General features: G+C 43.4%; 1 protein-coding gene across 1 annotated transcript in view; it reads left to right on the forward strand.

The window, feature by feature from the left end:
- HABP2 (hyaluronan binding protein 2) overlaps positions 1 to 20301 on the forward strand; it is a 335748-nt gene that overhangs the window by 106915 nt on the left and 208532 nt on the right. Inside the window, exons 4-5 of the mRNA XM_086922842.1 lie at positions 6306 to 6422; positions 15530 to 15646. Coding sequence (XP_086778968.1) covers positions 6306 to 6422; positions 15530 to 15646 — 234 coding nt within the window. The remainder of the gene's footprint in view (positions 1 to 6305; positions 6423 to 15529; positions 15647 to 20301) is intronic.

The raw sequence follows: 20301 nt of genomic DNA on the forward strand, positions 1-20301 counted from the left end.
TCCCCCAGGTACAGGCAGGGGGTGAGTAGGCATGGGGGGGTGGGTAATAAGGGGCCAGCAGGGCTCAGGTAGTAACATCCACCCCCCCCCCCTTCTCAGCATTACTTGCGGGGTCACAGAGTTTTTCAAACAGTGCCATCAGGGTCTTTACTGTGCTTACTGACCATTGGAGGAGGGGGCAGTGTTTGCGGAAAGAGTAGGAAAGTGTCTGCAGATCATGGGTGACGCCTCTCTGTTTTTTAGGTCTCGCTATTATATCCCACAGGGATTAAGAGCGAGTATATAGTAGGCGAAACAAACTCTTCACCAAGCGCTGATTATGCGCAGTTCATGTTATCCAGTCGTGTGAGATGCGCGTGCACGTCAAACCCATCAGCCTCGCACCCATTTGCTCCCTGAGCCAGGCATCAGAGGCATCAGACTTCAAAGGAATCCCTTCCGCTGCCCCGTCCCCCCTGCCACACCAGGCACGTCACAAACCACAGACTAAAAAGGAATGCCTCCCGCTCCCCTGCCCCCTGACTCACCAGATGCTTCCGAGGGTGCCTGTTCTTGTTCAGTGCACTTCCCCCTCTTGTTTAATTTCACAGCCGCCAATGCTTGCTTTTTAAGGCTGCCATCCACAGACCTTGAAACAGAAGTAGGACTACATTGGGCTCAACCTCTGCGCCGCTTGTTTTAGGTGAAAAAGGCAATGGTTTCCAAGACGGCGAAGCAGTGATTTCAATTTGCATAAATGATATTGATGCACCGCACTAACGAGAAGGTGCTACACGTACGCACAGCAATACAGGCTGTAACGTGTCACTTTGATTTTTCACTAAGATAAGCATCAGATCACTTTGAAGGCTTCTAACTGAATCGCATGAAATTGAAGTGCATTTCTTTTAAATTAATTAAGTTCAATGTAACTGAAAAAAGCAACACTTCGATTTTTTCTGGTACAGATAAGCTAAAATAACTAACACCCTACAACGCAGCTTGAGATAAACTCATCTCCACCTGGGACATTACACAAATGCAATCATAAGGGTTAACCATATTCCCTCAAACCTTCTACCTTCTTTAATCACATTTTTCTAAACCTGTTGCATGTCAGAAACTAGATGGCCGGTCACGGTATAAATCTAGGCTGTGAAGCCATGTTTGCATAATTTCAAATGCGTCACTATTAAATAACACACTCCGGATTGCACTTCAGTTTCTCTGGTTATAAAAGAGCCACAATTTGGAGCTGCCTGGTTTATTCCATTGCTTATGTAGTAAAATTGGAAATCATTAAATAATAATGGGTTTCGCTGTTTTAATTAATAGTGGGATTGAAACATTTTCTTTGCTTTCGTGTTCCAAACTAAAAACGTATCTTCACAAGCATATGGGGGCATGAACATTATGCCTTTGTGTAATATCTGTTAGCTTTCTGTTTGAGGCTTGTGAAAATAAAACACAATTAAAAAAGATCCATTCAGGGGCACTTTCAGAATGTGAATTCATAGCCCCCGTCAGGCGCCTGGGATCCCCTCCGCCTCATCACACTTTGAAATTAATTCACTCACAGACAGGCACGAGACAGGAGACAGGGCCATATGGGGCCTAGTCTCACAGGGGGCAGGGCAGGGAGGCCCCATGAGGCCGTGTGGCACTATGGCCCAACATGTGAAGCTACAGGCAAACGCACCCCCAGGAGCTAATGCAAATCTTGCGTGCACTCCGCGGGGAGAAATAACAACTGTGATAGTGCAATAATGATATTTACGATAAGCCCTACAAAATCACGATCCTAACGAACTTAACAACACGCTAAAAGATTCTATAGATGTCCATGGGGTGCCTTTTACCAGGAATCAGTGGACGAAGATAATATATTTGTGCTATGATGAGGATCTTCAAACAGCCAAGCTGAGCCACGCTGAGCGGGCTGGCTCGATGTGTTCAACGCTCACCGTTGAAACGTGCGGTGGATTCCAGGTCTCGAGTTTTACTCCACTACTCCACAGTGTCTGTCGTGTGTCTCTTTTGAGGGGTGAGGGGGGTTTTGTTAGTCAGCCAGCAATCCTGATGGTTATGTGGTGAAATTGGTATTCTATGTTAATTCGCATCAGCAGTTTTAATTTAGGATGCTGAATGACAACATTTTCAGTTTTTCTTTTTTGCTGGGGATGGTGATAGAAGGTAAATGGAAGGGATTTCGTTGTATGCAGGGCAACTAGAAATATGTGGCAGGTGAAAATCAAATTATGTGGCAGGGTGGACTAATTTATGTGGCAAGAAAAGGCAAACTATGCTTCATACTGCAGCACATTTTGTGGTAGTATTACTTTATTTTTTTGTAATTTGTACACATGGTAACACTATATGGGCAAAGATTTCCCCTTATTAGCAGCAGCTTAAAACCGAAATACAGCACTAAGCAATGGAAAGATGACAAGTCAACCTTACCAAAGGACTTTCCACTGCATGGGAACACCTGTCGCCCAAAGTTTAGTATCTTTAGATCCGTTTGAGCTAGAAACTATTTTAGGGTTTTTCAATCTGTAGATCATGCAGCATAGGGTGAATTATGTGGCAAAGGCATCAAATCCAAATTTATGCAAAAAATGCATCGGCGGCAGTATTTCATGATTCCAGCGGCCATGTATATATGCAAGTCTAGTTTAAGGAGAGAGGCATTAAGCATAGATCTTGCTCGTTGAGGTAAAGAAGGGGGTGACATGATTACCGTGTTTCTGTGTGTTATATAGAATAGCGATCTCCTAGCGTTGACAAGAGAAATCGCCCTCACTCTATCTATCGCTCTCACTCTATCTATCTATCGCCCTCACTCTATCGCCCTCACTCTATCTATCTATCGCCCTCATTCTATCTATCTATCGCCCTCACTCTATCTATCTATCGCCCTCACTCTGTCTATCTATCGACCTCACTCTATCTATTGCCCTCACTCTATCTATCTATCTATCGCCCTCACTCTATCTATCTGTCGCCCTCACTCTATCTATCTGTCGCCCTCACTCTATCTATCTATCGCCCTCACTCTATCTAGCGCCCTCACTCTATCTAGCGCCCTCACTCTATCTATCTATCACCCTCACTCTATCTACTATCACCCTCACTCTATCTATCTATCGCCCTCACTCTATGTATCTTTCGCCCTCACTCTATCTATCTTTCGCCCTCACTCTATCTATCTATCTATCGCACCACCACAGCATCACTCAGGGGCACCACAGCATCACTCAGGGGCACCACAACATCACGCAGGGGCACCACAACATCACTATGCACTACCACAGCATCACTGAACGCCACAGCATCACTCGTCGCACCACAACATCACTCAGCGCCACTACAGTATCAATCTGTGCAGCCATTCAACAACAACTTGTTCAAATATGTTCTCTCAATGTTTCAAACTTTATTACAAAATGTCACAAAAAGATGTTAATATTTCACTTCTGTTCTTGGATTTTCGTCACAATAAAATACATTGAACATAATCTTCACAAAGGTTTTTTACAAAAGTTTAAGCTATTGCCATTATAAATTACAATAATTTTTATTTAAGTATTAATTATTTAAAAAAATTAAAAGCAATTGTTATTTGTAATATCAATACATCTAAGTCACGTAAATACATAACATGTTGCATTACAAATGCTATAGGTGTCACATTTGCAAAAGATAAAAGTATTGGCATTGTAAATGACAAAGCTATTAATTTCGCTATTTTCAAAACAAACATAAAAAAATTGTCATTTACAAGACCAATAGCTCAAACTTTCCTAATGCGAGACCTATTGCATTGCAAATGCTTGTTAAGATAAGAACTCGATACATTGTGAAACATGTTGCTTTGCTTTTCCCATTCTAAATATAGACCTCAAATTTCCAACATGAAAAGCTCTGTTGAATAAAATGCAAGAACACATTTGACATAAATCCAATTCACAACTACATTTAAGAGTGAAGGAGGCTTGTGAGTGTCACGGATCATTACTAATGAACGCGTGGCTAACCTAATCTGCCTGTAACAATATGTCTGTTTAAGAGCATCTACGTGGCTGTCACTCGGTAATTGTTGCTGCCCTCATGTTACTTATTGAATGTAGTGGCTTGATGTTTCTTGTTGAATGTGGCTTTGCAGTTGCCATCCATGGAACAAAGATTAGGGCAGATTTACTAAAAAATGTCAGAGTGCGGTGTTACGCCAAATTTGGCAACACCGTGCTCGACATTTTTAAAATATCAGGGATTAGCCGTATTTTTACAAGAATACGCAGCACCGCTGTGTTTCCCCTAGCGCTGGCTATAAAAAAGCTGCCTAGTGCCAGTGTTGGCACCCTGCCGCCATGTTGTAAGGGTGCCTGCGCTGCAGGGGTGAATGTTTATATGCAGGAAGGTACACCTTTCTGCACATAAACAATTATTAAAGACGATTAGCTCTTTTTATGTGAAGTGCAAAACATAAGGAAAAATTATTAATTTAGAAATAAATAATTTCTTCTAGTATCACCCTACTAAGACCAGGCACTCACAGGCATTATTTTTTGGAGCTGCCTCAGCCTTGTGAATCTGGGGCAGTGTCAAACAGCAATGGGTATTGCGGTGGAACGTCCACTGCAACGCCCATTGCACGCCCCTTTGACACAGAGGACTGGAGCAGAAAGGTGCATATTAAGGACTGGAGCGCCAGAAAAAGTGATGCTCCGGTGGCGAAAGGGGCTTGTAAATATGCCCCTATGTCTCTTAATGAGTGTAGCTGTCTTTATATTGATGATTTTATTAAGCTTCATTTATATCATTGGCATTGCAAATCGTACATCGAGGTGGCTTAGCAGTGCACTTGCAGTTACCTGTCTAAAAATTTTATAGGAATAATGTGTGAGTATCTTTTTATGGCGTATGTAGAGCTTAATTTGTAAAATAATAAATGCCAGTGGCCAAAGTTTTTCTTAGGACCACAAAACCAGCACTGACCAATGTCGGGATTGCGGAATACCAAGACTGCATAGTCTTGATTACACCTCATGCCTCTTTCTTCCACCACCATGCACTCCCTACCCCTGTATCTTTACTCTTACATTTCTTTTTCATCCCTTCTTTATGCCCTTGTCACTGTTTTTCCATCCTTCTTTCCCTTCTCCTTTTCTGTTTGTGTATTGTTCTCTCTCTTGCTCTAGGTGAATGTCTGATGAGGATAACTAAGTGCTGGTCACCCAAAAATAAGTGCCAGTGGGCCCCACCTGCAACCACTGGCTAGAATTAAGTACTGGGCATATGTGACAGTATGAAAGTGACACTGTAAATGCCCTAGTTGCTCCCCTGGCACTACTATTACTACTACTGGACCCACCCCCGCCCCATAGAGTACAGTAATGTTCTGTACCTTGGTCTTGTAGAGCAAAGCATTATAAAGGTAAGAATCTTCAAAATTTGATTGTAAAACTGGACCTAACTTTTACTCATACAAACTAACTCAATATATGCCAACTAAACGTATATGGTCTAGTCTTCTTCTCCAGCTGGAAATAGAGAGAGCACCTTTTGAGTTTTGATATCTAAGCTCTGCAAACACCTTCCTCTGAAGCTTCGGGACCTCCTTAAGTTCAACTAATTCAAGTGCTTTCTTAAGACTCGTTATTTTTGTTAGCTGTTCTTTCTGTACGGGTCTCTTCTGAATAGTTCCTAGCTTCGAGATTCTTCTGTGAATATGCGTTCAATAAATGGATGAATAATTTAATAAATACTACTACTTCTGCAGTTATTAACAATTGTTCAGCCAGCCCTCTTCATCCATTGGCCTGCTAATGTCTCATTCATATTTTTATTCTGCCCTCCACAGTCTACATCATAGCGCAACACGTCAGCCCACTTCAGCCATTGACGTTCTTCACTGTGAGTGGTGGCATTTTGTTCTTGCACCTGTGCAAATCTCCTGAAAAGTAGTCCACTTCGGTGCCAGAACTGTCAGGCCAAGTTTTTTAAAAGAAATTATTCTTGCGATAGTACATTTGTAAGAACTTTTTTTGCAAACCTGCATGCCAGCTTTAGAAGGCAGTGCTTTTTACATTCTACTTTTACACGTTTATCTTCTGCTGCATACGTTTGCAAAAAACACGAGAAATGCAGGCTTGCTAAACCCAACCTCTTGGTTTTCACAATGTTTGTTTTCTACTGAGTCTGTTTTTCACTATGACAAAGCGGCCGAGAAACATCAATGGCAACTCATGCAGAATATACAGGTACAAGAAAGGCTGCAAAGATGACACACATATTAACGTGATCTAATTTTTGTGTTTCCCAAGAAAAACGCCTATGTGAGAAAAGCACTTGTAACCACGGAGACTGTGTGCTCACCAATACGCCACCACATTTCAGATGCAGATGTCATCACCCTTATGTCGGCTCCGACTGCAGCAGAGGTGAGATTCGTGTCCCAAGTAGCGTTCCAAAATGTGAAGAAGGAAGAGGATCTAGACTAGAGAATAGAGAAGTAGCTGGTCATGTGACCAAAAGTGGACAGGGGGGGACATGAAATCCATCAGGCTACAATGCACTCATACAGGGGGGCTACATGTAGTGGTTTACGATAAAGTTATGTTTGTTGCCCACGTCCAGGATTTGGTCACCATTGTCTGTATAGATATACAAATATGAATGAGAATAGGGAAAGCTTTTTGGGCCAACACTGATCAATCAGACAGCATGCCCAACCAAAGGCAGGAGCCCTGATGAGAGCCCCACCATTCGACCTTCCAGGACTATCTCAGCCCCATATTCTTAAAGGTGTGGAGTGGTAGAGGGATGCTAAGGGTAGTTGATTTTACGCCGAAAAAGAACAATGGGGCCTATTACCAAGATTAAGCGATAATTATCGCTTAACACGGTTAGCGGCAATATTATTATTGCCGAACTCCGCCGATTTTTATCGCAGATAAACCTTGCTATTATCAAGGTTTATCTCAAAAGCGATAAAAATCGGCCGAAATGCATGAATATCGCTGAAAAGTCAACGATATTCTTGCATTACCGAGCTAATGCTCTTAGACATGTTATCCACCTACCATTGGATAACATGGCTAAGAACTGCTCTGGAGATATTCATGCTTAGTGCGAATATTTCCAAAAGTACGCCATTGTAGGTAATAGGAGATAGCGATGTTAGCGACTGTTTACAGTCGCTAACATCTTGGCTCGCCCCCTTTGCATGTCATTAGCGATAAATATTGCTGACATGCAAAGCGGGCCCCAAGATGATCGCTATCTCCTACTAGCTGTCGCTAACTGGTGTTAGCGACAGCTAGGTAATAGGGCGATAAAATTATCGCTGCTTTAGCGGGAAAAATTCCTGCTAAAGCGGCGATAAGGCCCTTGGTAATATGCCCCAATATTTTTCCACAGCAAGTGAAGATTATTATTGGTGCTTTATAAAGGTCATGAAAACTGTTTTTTTTTATATATGAATGCTGCCTTACAAAGTAGTTTGTAGGCCGGTTATTATCAGTGTCTGGTATGTCTCTGCATGTATGCATCAATGTATTAATATAATTTCAAGTTGCAAGAAGATATTTTGCACTATATAAAACTTTATAAATAAATAAATACATGCATACATAAATATTAGAAAATTTTGTTTTTCTACATCTGTTGTAAAAATTAGGAGATCATCATTAGGAAGGACTTCCCGCCAACCAGAAGAAGAGGGCAGGCGTAAATATGTAAAGAGCGAAGAAACATAAGGAAAGAATGAGAGGTAGGGAAAAGAGGGACAAGAGAGTAGGAGAAAGGGCATGGATGTCGAGAGGAAGAGGTCAAAGGAAAGGGAGAAAGAGTGAAGTTGTAGTCGCATGGGTGATGGAGGCGGTAAGGGCTAATGAGGGATAGAAAGAGGAGAAAGTATTGAAATTGAGACAAAATCTGAGGGAGCGACAGCATGGGAGATGGAGAGCTGAGGAAGAGAAAGAGAGAGAGAGAGAGAGATAATGTACATAGTACATAGTACATATGCAGATGCGCAGAGTGTAATATGCTACTTTATTACCTTTGTTTCTTGTGAGATGAGGGCATCATTAGTCCTGGGGTAAATTTAAATTACACCAGTGCATTTTGCTTCATCTCTGGAACTTCACGCTACACTTGTTACACAGAATTCCCCAAATTACACCATTATGACACTTTGCGCAGTTTCTTGTCATTCGCAGTAAAAATCTGCAACAAATGCAGAATTTATGGAAAAAAATTGCATCAAACACACAGGCACAACAGAACGTAAAAGACTGTTGTTCATAGTCTTTTTGTTTGAATGCATCCTCATGCCAAAAGTTGACATGAGGGTGCATTTCACCTGAAAATACACCATGAAGTGACGGGTCCGCATTTTATGTAATTGCACGTAATGTCGAATAGTACTGTAATTTGGCATAAATGCACGAAAGGATATTATGCAAATATCACACACCTTGCCCCCTAAAGAAAAAAGCAATGTAACTACTAGGAATGTGTGCTGCTCATCAATATGTGCATCTGCATAAATGCCATTGCATTTTTCATGTGTGCTTTTTTAAACAAAAGGGAGTCAGTCTGTGCAGCAAGGTTAAATCACATTAAAGTAATTGTTACATGCTGTCTATGAGGCAGTAAAAAAGCGTTTGTCTCGAGCTAATTTTGCTGTACTGTGGTAAAAACTCAAATTTGACCTTTGCACTGTAGTAATAACTGTGTAAATTTGCGTTTATTACTAAAGTTACTCCAAATAACATCAGTGCTTGAGCCATGGTACTCCTGCAGTACCACACATTTTAAAAGTAAAGTTTTCTGATTGTCCAAGAGTTTTTTTTCCCCATCTGCCCCTTAGGTCCTGCAGGTCATGCATGGTCCAGCAGGACTCGGCAATCTGATTGGCTGGCCACAACATGAAGCAAAATGTTGTAGCTGCCATTTCAGGACTCGGGATATAGTCCCAGTGTCCTGTGCTATGTAAAAATAAATAAAATAGAACCCTGACCTCTGGCCCTTGTGGGAGACACCCGAGGAAGCGTCCGGGACCAAACCCAACACAGCACATGGCTAATGCAAGTTTCATTGCCACCTGCATCACGTGGTGGCTTGCCATTTGCACAACGTTTTATGAAAAATTATGCACAATTCATTTATTCATTTGTACTTGTTGCAGATTTCTATGCTTGATTGCATTGCAACTGAAGAACAGCAACAACTTTCTGTAAACTATATTCTTTGCTGAATTATTTTCTTTATTTTAAATAAGGTTATAGGCGATATACTTTTTTGCAAAAGTCCAAATTGTCATGCAAATGTGGGAAATTGAAAATCTTTGCAAAGCTCTAAAGTTTTACATAGAGCTTCACGAAGTTTACACACACTACTTTGCTCACTCCTTCACTGAATACACTCAGGAAAGTCGCAAATGTTAGCTTTTGAGCACATCAGGGCAAAAGCCGTAACAATATAGGAAAACAAATTGCAACATTCTGGATAAACCTCGAGAAAAGCAAAAAACAATCTATCCAACTTCAAGCCCTAAACAACTCAACATAAGTAGATGGCTAAAGGAAGCACACTGAAAAACATGACCAGGAGGTTTGCAAAACAATGTAAAAGAAGACATATATCCCTCTAGGAAACACTCCCAGGCACAAATCTAAAGGAAAACAGATGTAGAGTCCTCACCCTTATGAAAACACACTGTTAGATAGGAACAGAACTATACTCCTGCGGTGACTTGGAGAGCCTGAAAATATCTACTCACAGTCAAGAAACCCAAACTTACAAGCTTCTGAAGACAAAATGGAGGGCTAATAATCACAGACTGGAGATTGAGGAAGGAAGTCAGGCCTGAAAACAGAGAAAATTAGAATATCATGGATGTGGCACTAGCCTCAGAGAAAACAAGGAACACTTCCTTGCTCACTGTCCTAGATATGCAGATACATGAAGCTTCTATTATGTAAAACGCTCCCTTTCTAAGGCTGGAAGATGAGTACATGATACACAGTCACATAGGAGACAACAAAAAAAGCAAGAGAATATTCCTCAGTTAGAAATACTATCATAGAATCAAAAACTCAAGCATAAATCTACTGTAGAGTCTGTGAAACTCCAAAGCTTTGGCAACACTTGATAGCCTATAAGCTATCCAACAAAGCAAGATTGAAGTGATTTGAAATAGTTTGAAAAGTCAAAGGGGATAGAAGATGGAGCGGTAAGGGAGTGGGAAAGATGGAGTGATTCGAAAGTGAGAGCAAGGAAGGTAGTGAGAGAAGCAGTGGTGGCTGTTGATCTTTGAAAGTGGTGAGGCATAAAAATTTGCCATGATTTGCATCAAGTGAGTGAGCATATCTTACTTTCTCCAGGGATGTTCCAGGTTCCCTCTATATACATTTGTATTATTCATAGGTAGAGTTAGTGTTAGAATCCCTGTATCCCTGGTTGGTGAGGTAGGTACCGTAGGCCAAACAGGGACCCACAAGCCCCCTTCGTTAGGCAAAGACAGGTTGCCTCTAGAGACAGCCCCCGCTCCACCCCATTAGGTAGCTTGGCACGAGCAACCAGGCTTATCCTCAAGGCCAATGTGTAAAGTATTTGCAATTACGCTCACAGCAACCCAATGATGACACCACAAATAGACTCCACATGCGTTTCATAGAAAAACAAGTGTATGTTTATAAAAAGATATACGATGCGACCACACAATACTAAACCAACATATGTGTCGGGGTAAAGCTCCCCCTGGCCTATTACAATTGAGCTAAACTAAACAATCCTATGTAATCCTAATGTCGTAATATGCAACAATCAGGTTTTTCACAACATAAGAATAATGCAAATCGTAATACGGATATCTGGTGATTTGTACTGTTACTGTAATGCAGTGCGTAATGCAACAATGTTGTAAACTGTTGTGCCCCCGTAATGCAATGCGTACGGTCCCCTTCAGATGCTCTGTTAGGAAAAAGCAATGCAGCGTGTAATACAGTTATCAGGCAGTTCATTATGCGAAACGAATGTAATGGGAACACATATATCAGGCAGTTCGGTATGCAATACTGGTGCAATGTGTAATAACAATCCTGCAGTTCGTGATGCAGGACTAAGACAAGGCATAACACATCTATCACGCAGTTCGTTATGCAAAACTAATGCAATGGGCAATACGACCAACAGGCAGTTCGATGTGCAGGAATAAGGCAAAGCGTCATACAATCACCAGATACTCCGTTATGCAGGAATAATGGAGTATGTAATTAACTCAAGCACCGTTCACGGTTCCTCTGGCGGTCTCTCCGCCACTCGTGCTGGCTTGCGGTTAGTCTCTGGCCACAGTTGCCCCCCACACGGGTATGAAATAACACAGTAAATGCAGCTTTGCGCTCCGGCCCTGCCACTCCCTTGGCACACGGGTCGCGATCCGAGCCGAAGCAGAGGCTCACACTGCAGTACAGAGAAAGAGGCCAAGAGCATCTCCCTCCGCCCCAGGAGTCAACACAAGTTACCTGGGAGGCGCAAACCCACTCTCCTCTCCTTGTCCAACGACTTGGGCCTCTTAAGGACTCAAGCTGCACCAAGCACACGCACACTGCATAGCTGAGTCCCGTTTGGAACTCCACATACCCAAGATAACAGGGCATAACTTCAGCTCACCCCAGGCCCTTGGGGACAGTAACTTCAGGAAGCAGCACACCACAAAGTCCTTCAAGCAGGGGGACACAGCACACAACAAAATCCCTGCAGCCTTTCCTTGGTTGAAACAGCAAACTGCAGGCCAGCTCCAGATCACGCAGCATGAGCAGTCCTATCCATCAGTCTCTTCAGTTGCTTCTTCCTTGGCAAAGTTCATCTTGACTACGAAGTAGCTCCAGTCTTGTTCAGAATTGATCAAGCCATTCTCCAAAGTTCAGGGGCTTCAGCTCCTATACTTATATCTCTCAATGGCTTTAAAGTCTTTGTGTTACAGGGGGGCACTGACCATTGCTCAAACCAGTTCCTGGTGCCTCCCTACTAGTGACACTTTTCTTCCTTTGATTGTTGGAGGTCTGGATTCTGAATCATCACTCAGCAGGAGATGGGACAATTGTTTTAAAATCTTCTCCCCCTACACTCCAGATGCAGGTCAGCCTGTGCTGTCTCACCTCCTCCCCTGGGACAAGACATTCCAAGATCCTATCACTTTCAAACCCAGCCAGTCAATCCACAACAAGGCAGAGACACAGGAAATGTTTAACACACAAAAACCCAGCCACTTCTAAAAGAGTGGCTTACAAACACATAATGCAAAAACCATCTTCATAAAAAGATGTGTTATTGCAGGGGGAGTTCAGGCATACTAAACTTCACCTTTCCATCTTAAGTTTTGGGAAGACAGGCTGGAAAACATATTACACAGCCTTCCCATTCTATTCTAATGGGCAAGATGGCCTTTCAACAAGGAAAACGAAATGGTGATTATTTCCTTGTCAGGCCATGACACACACCTTAGTACATGTCCTACCTTTCACATCCACTACACCCTGTCCAGGGGGGACCCTAGACCTACCATAGGGGTGTCTTATGTGCACAGAAAGGAAAAGGTAAGGTCTGGCAAGTGAGTGCACTTGACAGAACAACATGGCAGTTTCACAAACTGCGGTCAGGCCCCGCAATGGCAGGCCTAAATTCCCTTTGCAAGGCTACTTGAGTGGGTGGCACAATAAGTGCTGCAGGCCCACAAGTCAGCATTTGCATTACTAGCCCTGGCACACATAGTGCATTTTACCAGGGACTTCACTAGTAATACAACATACCAATTATGGACAACCAATTACCATTACACTGTGCACAGGGAGCACTTGCACTTTGACACTGTTTAGCAGTGGCAAAGTGTCAAAAACATCTAATTTGGCAATACTATATCCATCACAGTACCAAAAATAGAAGAGGTAGAGGTAAAAAGTCAGGGGTAATCACACCAAGAAATGCTGGCCAAACAGTTAGGATTAGGGACAGGCAGGAAAATATTTTGAAAGATAAGAAATGAAAGCTATATAATAAAAGAAATTACATGTTATGTTATGTTATATGGGAATTTGTAGCGCTCACAACTACTCTTGAGTATCCTGGCGCGATGCGGTCTCAGACAAAGGCTAGAAGGAAATTTAAAAGGCCTGCTTAAAAAGGTGAGTTTTAAGAAGCTTCTTAAAGCACCTTAGATCCTGAACGTGGCGCAGCACTGTGGGAAGGGCATTCCAAAGAACGGCTACTTTAACTGAAAGAGACTGGTCACCCATCCTGGCCCGACGAAAGTAAGGAATGGTCATCAATCGATGTGCAGCTGACCATAGGGTTCGTCTAGGTATGTAGAAGGCCATTCTTTTCCTGATATATGGGGGACCCGAATCGTGTAAAGCTCTATGCGCTAGAACGAGAGCCTTAAACTGCACCCGCTGAGTAACGGGCAGCCAGTGAAGAGCGCTCATTTGAAATCTGATGCTGGATCTCTTAGAGATGCCAAGAAGAAGTCTAGCTGCTGCGTTCTGGATTAGTTGTAATTTATTTACCAGATATGCAGGGATGTCAAGAAAAAGCGCATTGGCATAGTCCAGGCGTGATAGAATAAGCGCCCGAGTGTCCATCTCCTTAACCAGCTGGGGGAGCAGTGGGAAAATCTGCTAAATCTGCTTAAGGATTTAAGAGTCCCAAAGCACACGCCCGTTAATCTCTTGATGTGTTCCGCGAACCTAAGGTCATCTCCAAACCAAATTCCTAGGTTCTTAGCCGGGCCACCCTCAGATAATGGGCGGGGGAAATCAGAGGGCCACAGAGATTCAGTGAAAAGAGGGGGAAATTGCCCATAAATTATCATTTCTGATTTCCCCTCGTTGCACTTCAGTTTGGCCTGTGCGAGCCACGTAAACACAGCGGCTAGCAAGTCTTGTCCCTTAAAGTGCTATTTGACTACATTGGTTAGCCTGACTCTTGCATTTAAAGGATGCTACCTTGGTATTGTACGTAATATGAAGGTAATAGGTGCAATTGTAAGCTCAGAGGGCTTCTTTACATTAGGACAAGCAAACCACTTCAGATGCCTTCCTACTTAGTCAAGCCTTCAAGGATTTCCTGAGTTTAGGATGGGCCTTCTTAGTTTGAAGGACATAACATACTTCTGGCAGATGGGGCCACATTCAAGTGATGTTTCACTACCATCCCGACTTCTTCCTGCTCCTGCATTGGTCTTCCCGAATATCGAAGCCACTTCAGAAAGGCATCACCGGTTTCAGGCAATGTGGACGACTATCCTCTGATCATTTCAGTTGCCCTGTATGCACAAAGCAATTTGTCTGGTCACAAGTCCAGCAATCAAAGTGACTGAAATTCTTGTGTTTTTAGCAAATAAGTGCTGATGTGACTATTCGCCTGAAACATCTTTCCCATGACTTAGTGCACCAAGTAGGCATTTACATTTGACCTTTACTAATAACTGCTTAATTCAAGCAACAGAAAAAAATATGATTGAGACATTTAGGCCCTGGTAATCCTGTCGCTCAGTGAAACAAATGTCTCTACCAGTTGTTCAGGATGAGTTGAGGCTTTTCACAAACTCTAGCATGCCTGAATTTCCCTGCCAGATTTGACCAATGTCTGAAAGGATGTTCGAAAGGATGTTCGTACCCGCGGTACTGCATGCATGATAGAAGTTCAGGAGTCAAGGCAGCAATTCTTAAAACCATTTGGAAACATATCTTCAAAGACCTTCGGGTGGAATGAGAAACTCTATGATTAAGGAGCCTGGAACAAGTGAAAATCTTGGGACAGACAAAGTCAAGAAAGAGAGAGCTCTTTAAAGTGTACATCTATTGGGTGTCTGGCCTTGAGGATATTTACAAGGTTTCCTCACATTTTTTTGAAAGGCTGGTGGCCCAACACATCTCATTCTCAAAGGTGCTCATACTTCAAAAATCTTCCTGTTTTGACACCGGCACATTATCTGTGAAAGTCAAAATCCCTTACAATGGTGAAAGCTCTACGGGCAACGTGACAGCACCCACTAAGTACCTCCGGTCAAAAGAAATGTGATTTTTGCCTAAACTCTACAGATGTACCCCAACAACGTGATTTACTGGCCCGTACTCCACCAGTATAGGTTTAATAAGTGGATTATATATTCCAAGATATATATACTGAAGTGTTTTTAAGAATTTCGAGTTGCCAAAAGCATACAGTGTGATTTAGACATTTGTCATAATATAAAATCTGCAAATTCCAGCCTGGATGGCCTGTCCAATGTCTGCCAGTTGTACAACCCCCATCATATTACTACATACTGACAGTAGAAATTCCGCTGGTGGACACGCCACCAATAGCAGTTTACCGCGTCCCCCGAGAACTGGTGATTTTTAACAAAACACAAAGCCAGACGAACAGTGTTTGAAATGATGCTGTGTATCATACACCTGAGAAACATCCCGCTGTCTATTTTGGTATGTGTATAACAGTAGATATACTGTAATGATGAAACACATTTATGTCTTCCTAACAGCTTTAGGCGCTTGCCATATAAATCCTTGTCGAAATGGAGGCGTCTGCACGACGAGACCGAATAATACATTTGCATGTCTCTGCCACCCTCCGTACCAAGGGAATGTGTGTGAAACAGGTAAACACATATTACAGTTCTTTAATCAATCAATAGCATCCATTATGGTCTTAAATCATGCTTATATACCAAGGGTTGTTGCATTCATGCACTATGCCTATGCCTGGGTTTCATTTAGAACACTTAAGTCGAAATGTGATGTTGGCAGATCCAGGCAGCATGCAAGTGAAGGATTATAGCCTAATAGCCCGCCGCAGAGGGCTATACCGGCTATTAAAGGCCCTCTCAAGCGTTAAAGGCCCCAAGCCGAAGGCGAGGGCCTTTTACAAGGGGGAGGGACTTTAATAGCGGTATAGTCCATCTACGAAGGGCTATAAGGCTATTAGAACATTCTGTCACTAGAGGACAGAATGTTCTAACAAAAAAAACAAAGCCTTTTGGGAGCGTGAGGGGATTGGAATCCCTCAGGTTCCCTGAAGCCTTTGTTCACAACCAGAGCTGTGAACAAAGAAACATTGGAATGTTGGAGCTCCAGGCTTATACCAGCCATTATGAGCCCGGAGCACTCCATTGTTTTCAATGGAGCTCCCAACATTCCAATGTTCTAATATACCATTAAATGTCACTGGATTAATGTTGGAAGGATTTGACTCTAAACACACTGCAGGCACTTGTTTGTAATGATTATTGTGAAGAAAAAAAACATTCCATGGCCCATCAAGAGATCAAAGATTAAGTAATGCAGGCTCTTCCGAAGTCATAGTGGATGAGTGAGTGAAGTGATCACTTCCAGTACAGCACTGCAATGACTTGGTGAAGTAATGCAAGTGAGCGCTGCCAGTATTGTACTAGATGTGGGATGTAGATGACCGGGCTCAAGCCTTTAACCCCTTCGATGCTGATGACGAGTACGGCGCTCGTATGCTGATGACGAGCTGAGCTCGTCATGTAACGCGGTAATTTGAAAAAAGCCGCACACAGCGGGAAAAGCCGCCGCAGCGATGCGGTTAATGGTCTCCCTGGTAGATGCCCGCCTCTTTTGAAATTCAACTCATATATAGTTTGAAGAGCTGTTCATTCCCTTAGGTCAGTTAATAGAGTTTTGAAAACTGTAGGTCTAGCAGCATGGCTTGAGGAAGGAAGTGTTTTTAGACACATGCATGCCTATTTAGAGTCCTTTATAAGATAATGAGGCAATCCAACATTACCCCTAGATGAGTGCATGGGTAATTTAAAGTTCAAAGCATGTGCTAGCAGCACCATGGCCTATTAAGGAAGTTTACTCAGTCCTAAAGGGGACAATGTGCAACCCACAAGCAAAAAAATTGGCTGCAGAGCCAAGTCTGTACCACACATTCAGGATAACAAGTACCTCTGAACATAGGACAGTGCACCCAAATAAGGCAAGCCATACCCCTGGAGAGGGCATTAGGTCTCGTCCAGAAGATCAGCAACCACGACGGCACCTCTAACATCAAAAAGCCTACACGTCATTTGTTCAGCACCAGAACTCCGGGAAATAACATTCAGCTGTCCATGATTTCCTGGAAAGTAGCTGGCCTAAAAAGACTTCTTGAGTACAGTTTAGTGAGTAACTATTTTTGTGAAAATTATATCTTGGGCGCCACCGAACCATTAATTCTTCACGGCTTCTATGAATTACATATTGCAGCTATACAACGTAACATTTTCGGGAGAGCTTCTGGTGGGCTTTCAATCTACATAAATCAAGCACGCAGACTAGAGACAACTTTTATTGCAACCAACATCCCAGACAAGCAAGCGGTACTAGTTAACAGACTGAAAATTACCAAAAACCCAATTTGTCTCGTGGTAATCACCTGCTATGTAAACCTTGCCTCCCAGCAAAAAAATTACATCCTAAAAATACTGACAACAAAAATGGACCAGCTCATAAACCAATATGTTTTGCACTTTCCCGTTATCGCTGGTGACCTGAATACTCTGGAGTTAGGGAAGTCGAAAGTGCATATCCTACCGCACATTGATGGTGTCTCATTGCAGCAACTTTTTCTTAATCATAGTCTGGTCTCTGCTCACACCATCAAAACGGTTGTATGACATAATATCGACAGACATAATATAGACATACAAAAATATCGACACAAAAATATTGACATCAAAAATATCGAACTTGTATCTACATAAAGCTAAGTACAAACTATGGAGAGAAAAAATATCGTAGTACAAAAATATCGCAGTAAAAAATATAGTTTTTTAAAATATATTAAAACTAATGTAAAAATAATGTAAAAATACATATAATTAAAAAAATTATAGATTTAAACATTAAAACATTTAAAAATAATAACTAATACAAATACATTAAAATAAATTAAAAACTCTACATATAAATTAATATATATACTTACTCCACATATTGCATCAGTAGGGAAAGCGCTGGATAGCGTAGGGGTAAAAACTTACTATTCCCACTCCAGAGGATGCAAAAGTAGGGAAAGCATTGGATGGCGTAGGGGTAGAAATTACTATTCCCACTCCAGAGGATGCAACAGTAGGGAAAGCACATGATAGCGTAGGCATTATATTAACATACTTATCAATTACATATTTTAAAAAACTACAAAAAATGTAATATTTTATTTACTAAAATATATATATATATATATTTTTGTTATATATATTTTTATTGGGAGGCGCTAGGGGGCGCACAGCGGAATGGCTGCCTGAACCGCAGCTCCGCCGGGCGATCACACACGATGTGATCCATTGTCCCTGAAACCTCACCAACCCTCACTTTGCGACAAGATTCAGGTGGGGGAAGATAAGGGGCATGAGCGACGCTGGGCTGATGAGGTCTCCGACCCCGCTAAGCGGAGAAATGCAGAAGTGACCGCTGCGACCGTCGTACTGCCTGACAAGATGGCCGGCGGCGACTAACAGAAATTGCACGAACACGGCGGACTCAGCGTTGGATTGCCCAGATACCTCATCACGCAAGGTCCGGGGGTGAGTTCCTGATGCCTGGCACTGAGCGGCAGACTTGCGCTGCTTTCATCCCCCGAGCGAGGTCGGCTGTGTCCGTGGGCACCACCGACCGAGTGCCTGACAAAATGGCGGCGCCTGTTAAGGGGACGGAGGGCGCTTCGGACCAGCGCCAGTGACTGGTGCTCGACTGCTGGGGATGGGTGACCGCCGGATCGGCGAGGATAGGCGTTGAAAACACCACTGTGGGGCATATGTGACCGGAGGCGGCCTGTTACTGGCGTAGTAGCGCCAAACAAACAAACGACCTGAGGAGTGTCCTCATGGGCTGTAACTCAGAAGCGGGAAACCCCACGGAGAAGTAGCGCTTCATTTCACCGGCTAGTTACGAGAGGACCCCCCTGAGGGAACGATCCTATACCTCCGTATTGCCGCTGGCCACTGTTGGCATACACGGTCTCCATCCTGCCCATAACGCAAACACTCTGGAGGGAATCCACAGACGTTGGCCATATCTAACTCGGAGCTTCGGCGCAGGAAGCGGCTGGCTACCACTGCCGAGGAAACACGGCGACGACACACAGAATAACGAGGGCGTCCGGACCCACATTGCGGAAAGTGCATACACCGCCCGCCACGATGGGGAAGCCAGATAAGCAGCAACCGAAACTCTCCTTTGAAAACAGGAAAGCGACAAAGACTGCGGAAGAGTTGGCGGAGGCCGGCGGTTCTTCAGAATCACCGCAAACTGGTAACATAGAGAAGATTCTGATGGCGATTTAGTCGAATCTGCAAGACATTAACGGCAAGCTGGACAATCTGACGTGCAGGATGGATGGCATGGCTGCTCAGCAAGAAAAGCATGGCGAGCGCTTGGACGAAGCGGAAACAAGAATCTCAGCCGTGGAAGACGAAGCGCGTGCGTCCACCTCTAAATGCGCCGGAATGGAACAAATTCTGGAGGTAATAAAAGCGAAGGAGGAGGATTTGTAAGCGCGCTCAAGGCGCAATAACGTGCAAATCGCGGGCCTGCCAGAATCGACCAACACAGGGCGAATGGAGCATTACATCGAGGGTCTATGCAAGGATATATTTGGTGTGGAGGCCTTGTCGCAGATCTTCATTGTGGAAAGGGCCCACAGATCGTTAGGCCCCAAGCCGCCACCCGGCGCCACACCCAGGCCGATTGTGGCGCGAATTCTCAACTACCGTGACAGGGACATGATCCTCAGGCTCGCTAGAGAGAAGGGAAAAATCACTCATCAGGGTAACACTCTGGAGTTTTATCCTGACCACACGGTAGCTGTACAGCAGGCGCGGAAAGAATACACCACGGTGAAGGCTAAGCTGCGAGAATTGAACATCGCCTATTCTATGTTATATCCTGCCCGACTTCGAGTGGTGTGGAAGGAACAGACGATAGTGTTAGCGACGCCTAAAGCGGCACTTGAACTAGTCAAGAAAATACAGCGTGAAGCGAGGTCGGAGTCCCAGAACAATCAGGACAGAGACTCGGAATGATGACACTGGTGATATTCATCGTTGAACAGCGATGAGTAATATTGAGCGGATGGCTACGACGAACTGCTATTTGGCCGTCACTCCACAGCCGCACTGAGCAGAACTGATCGACACGAGACACATAGAGGTGAGACACACGCGCACTACTGCGTAACTGGGTATTGTGAAGGTGGGGACACGTGTAGATGACAGGAGCTGTAGCACGGGCTGTTTCACACTCATGTCCT

This window comes from Lissotriton vulgaris, chromosome 5 (genome assembly GCF_964263255.1).
Source record: "Lissotriton vulgaris chromosome 5, aLisVul1.2, whole genome shotgun sequence".
In the NCBI taxonomy this organism is placed as follows: Eukaryota; Metazoa; Chordata; class Amphibia; order Caudata; family Salamandridae; genus Lissotriton; species Lissotriton vulgaris.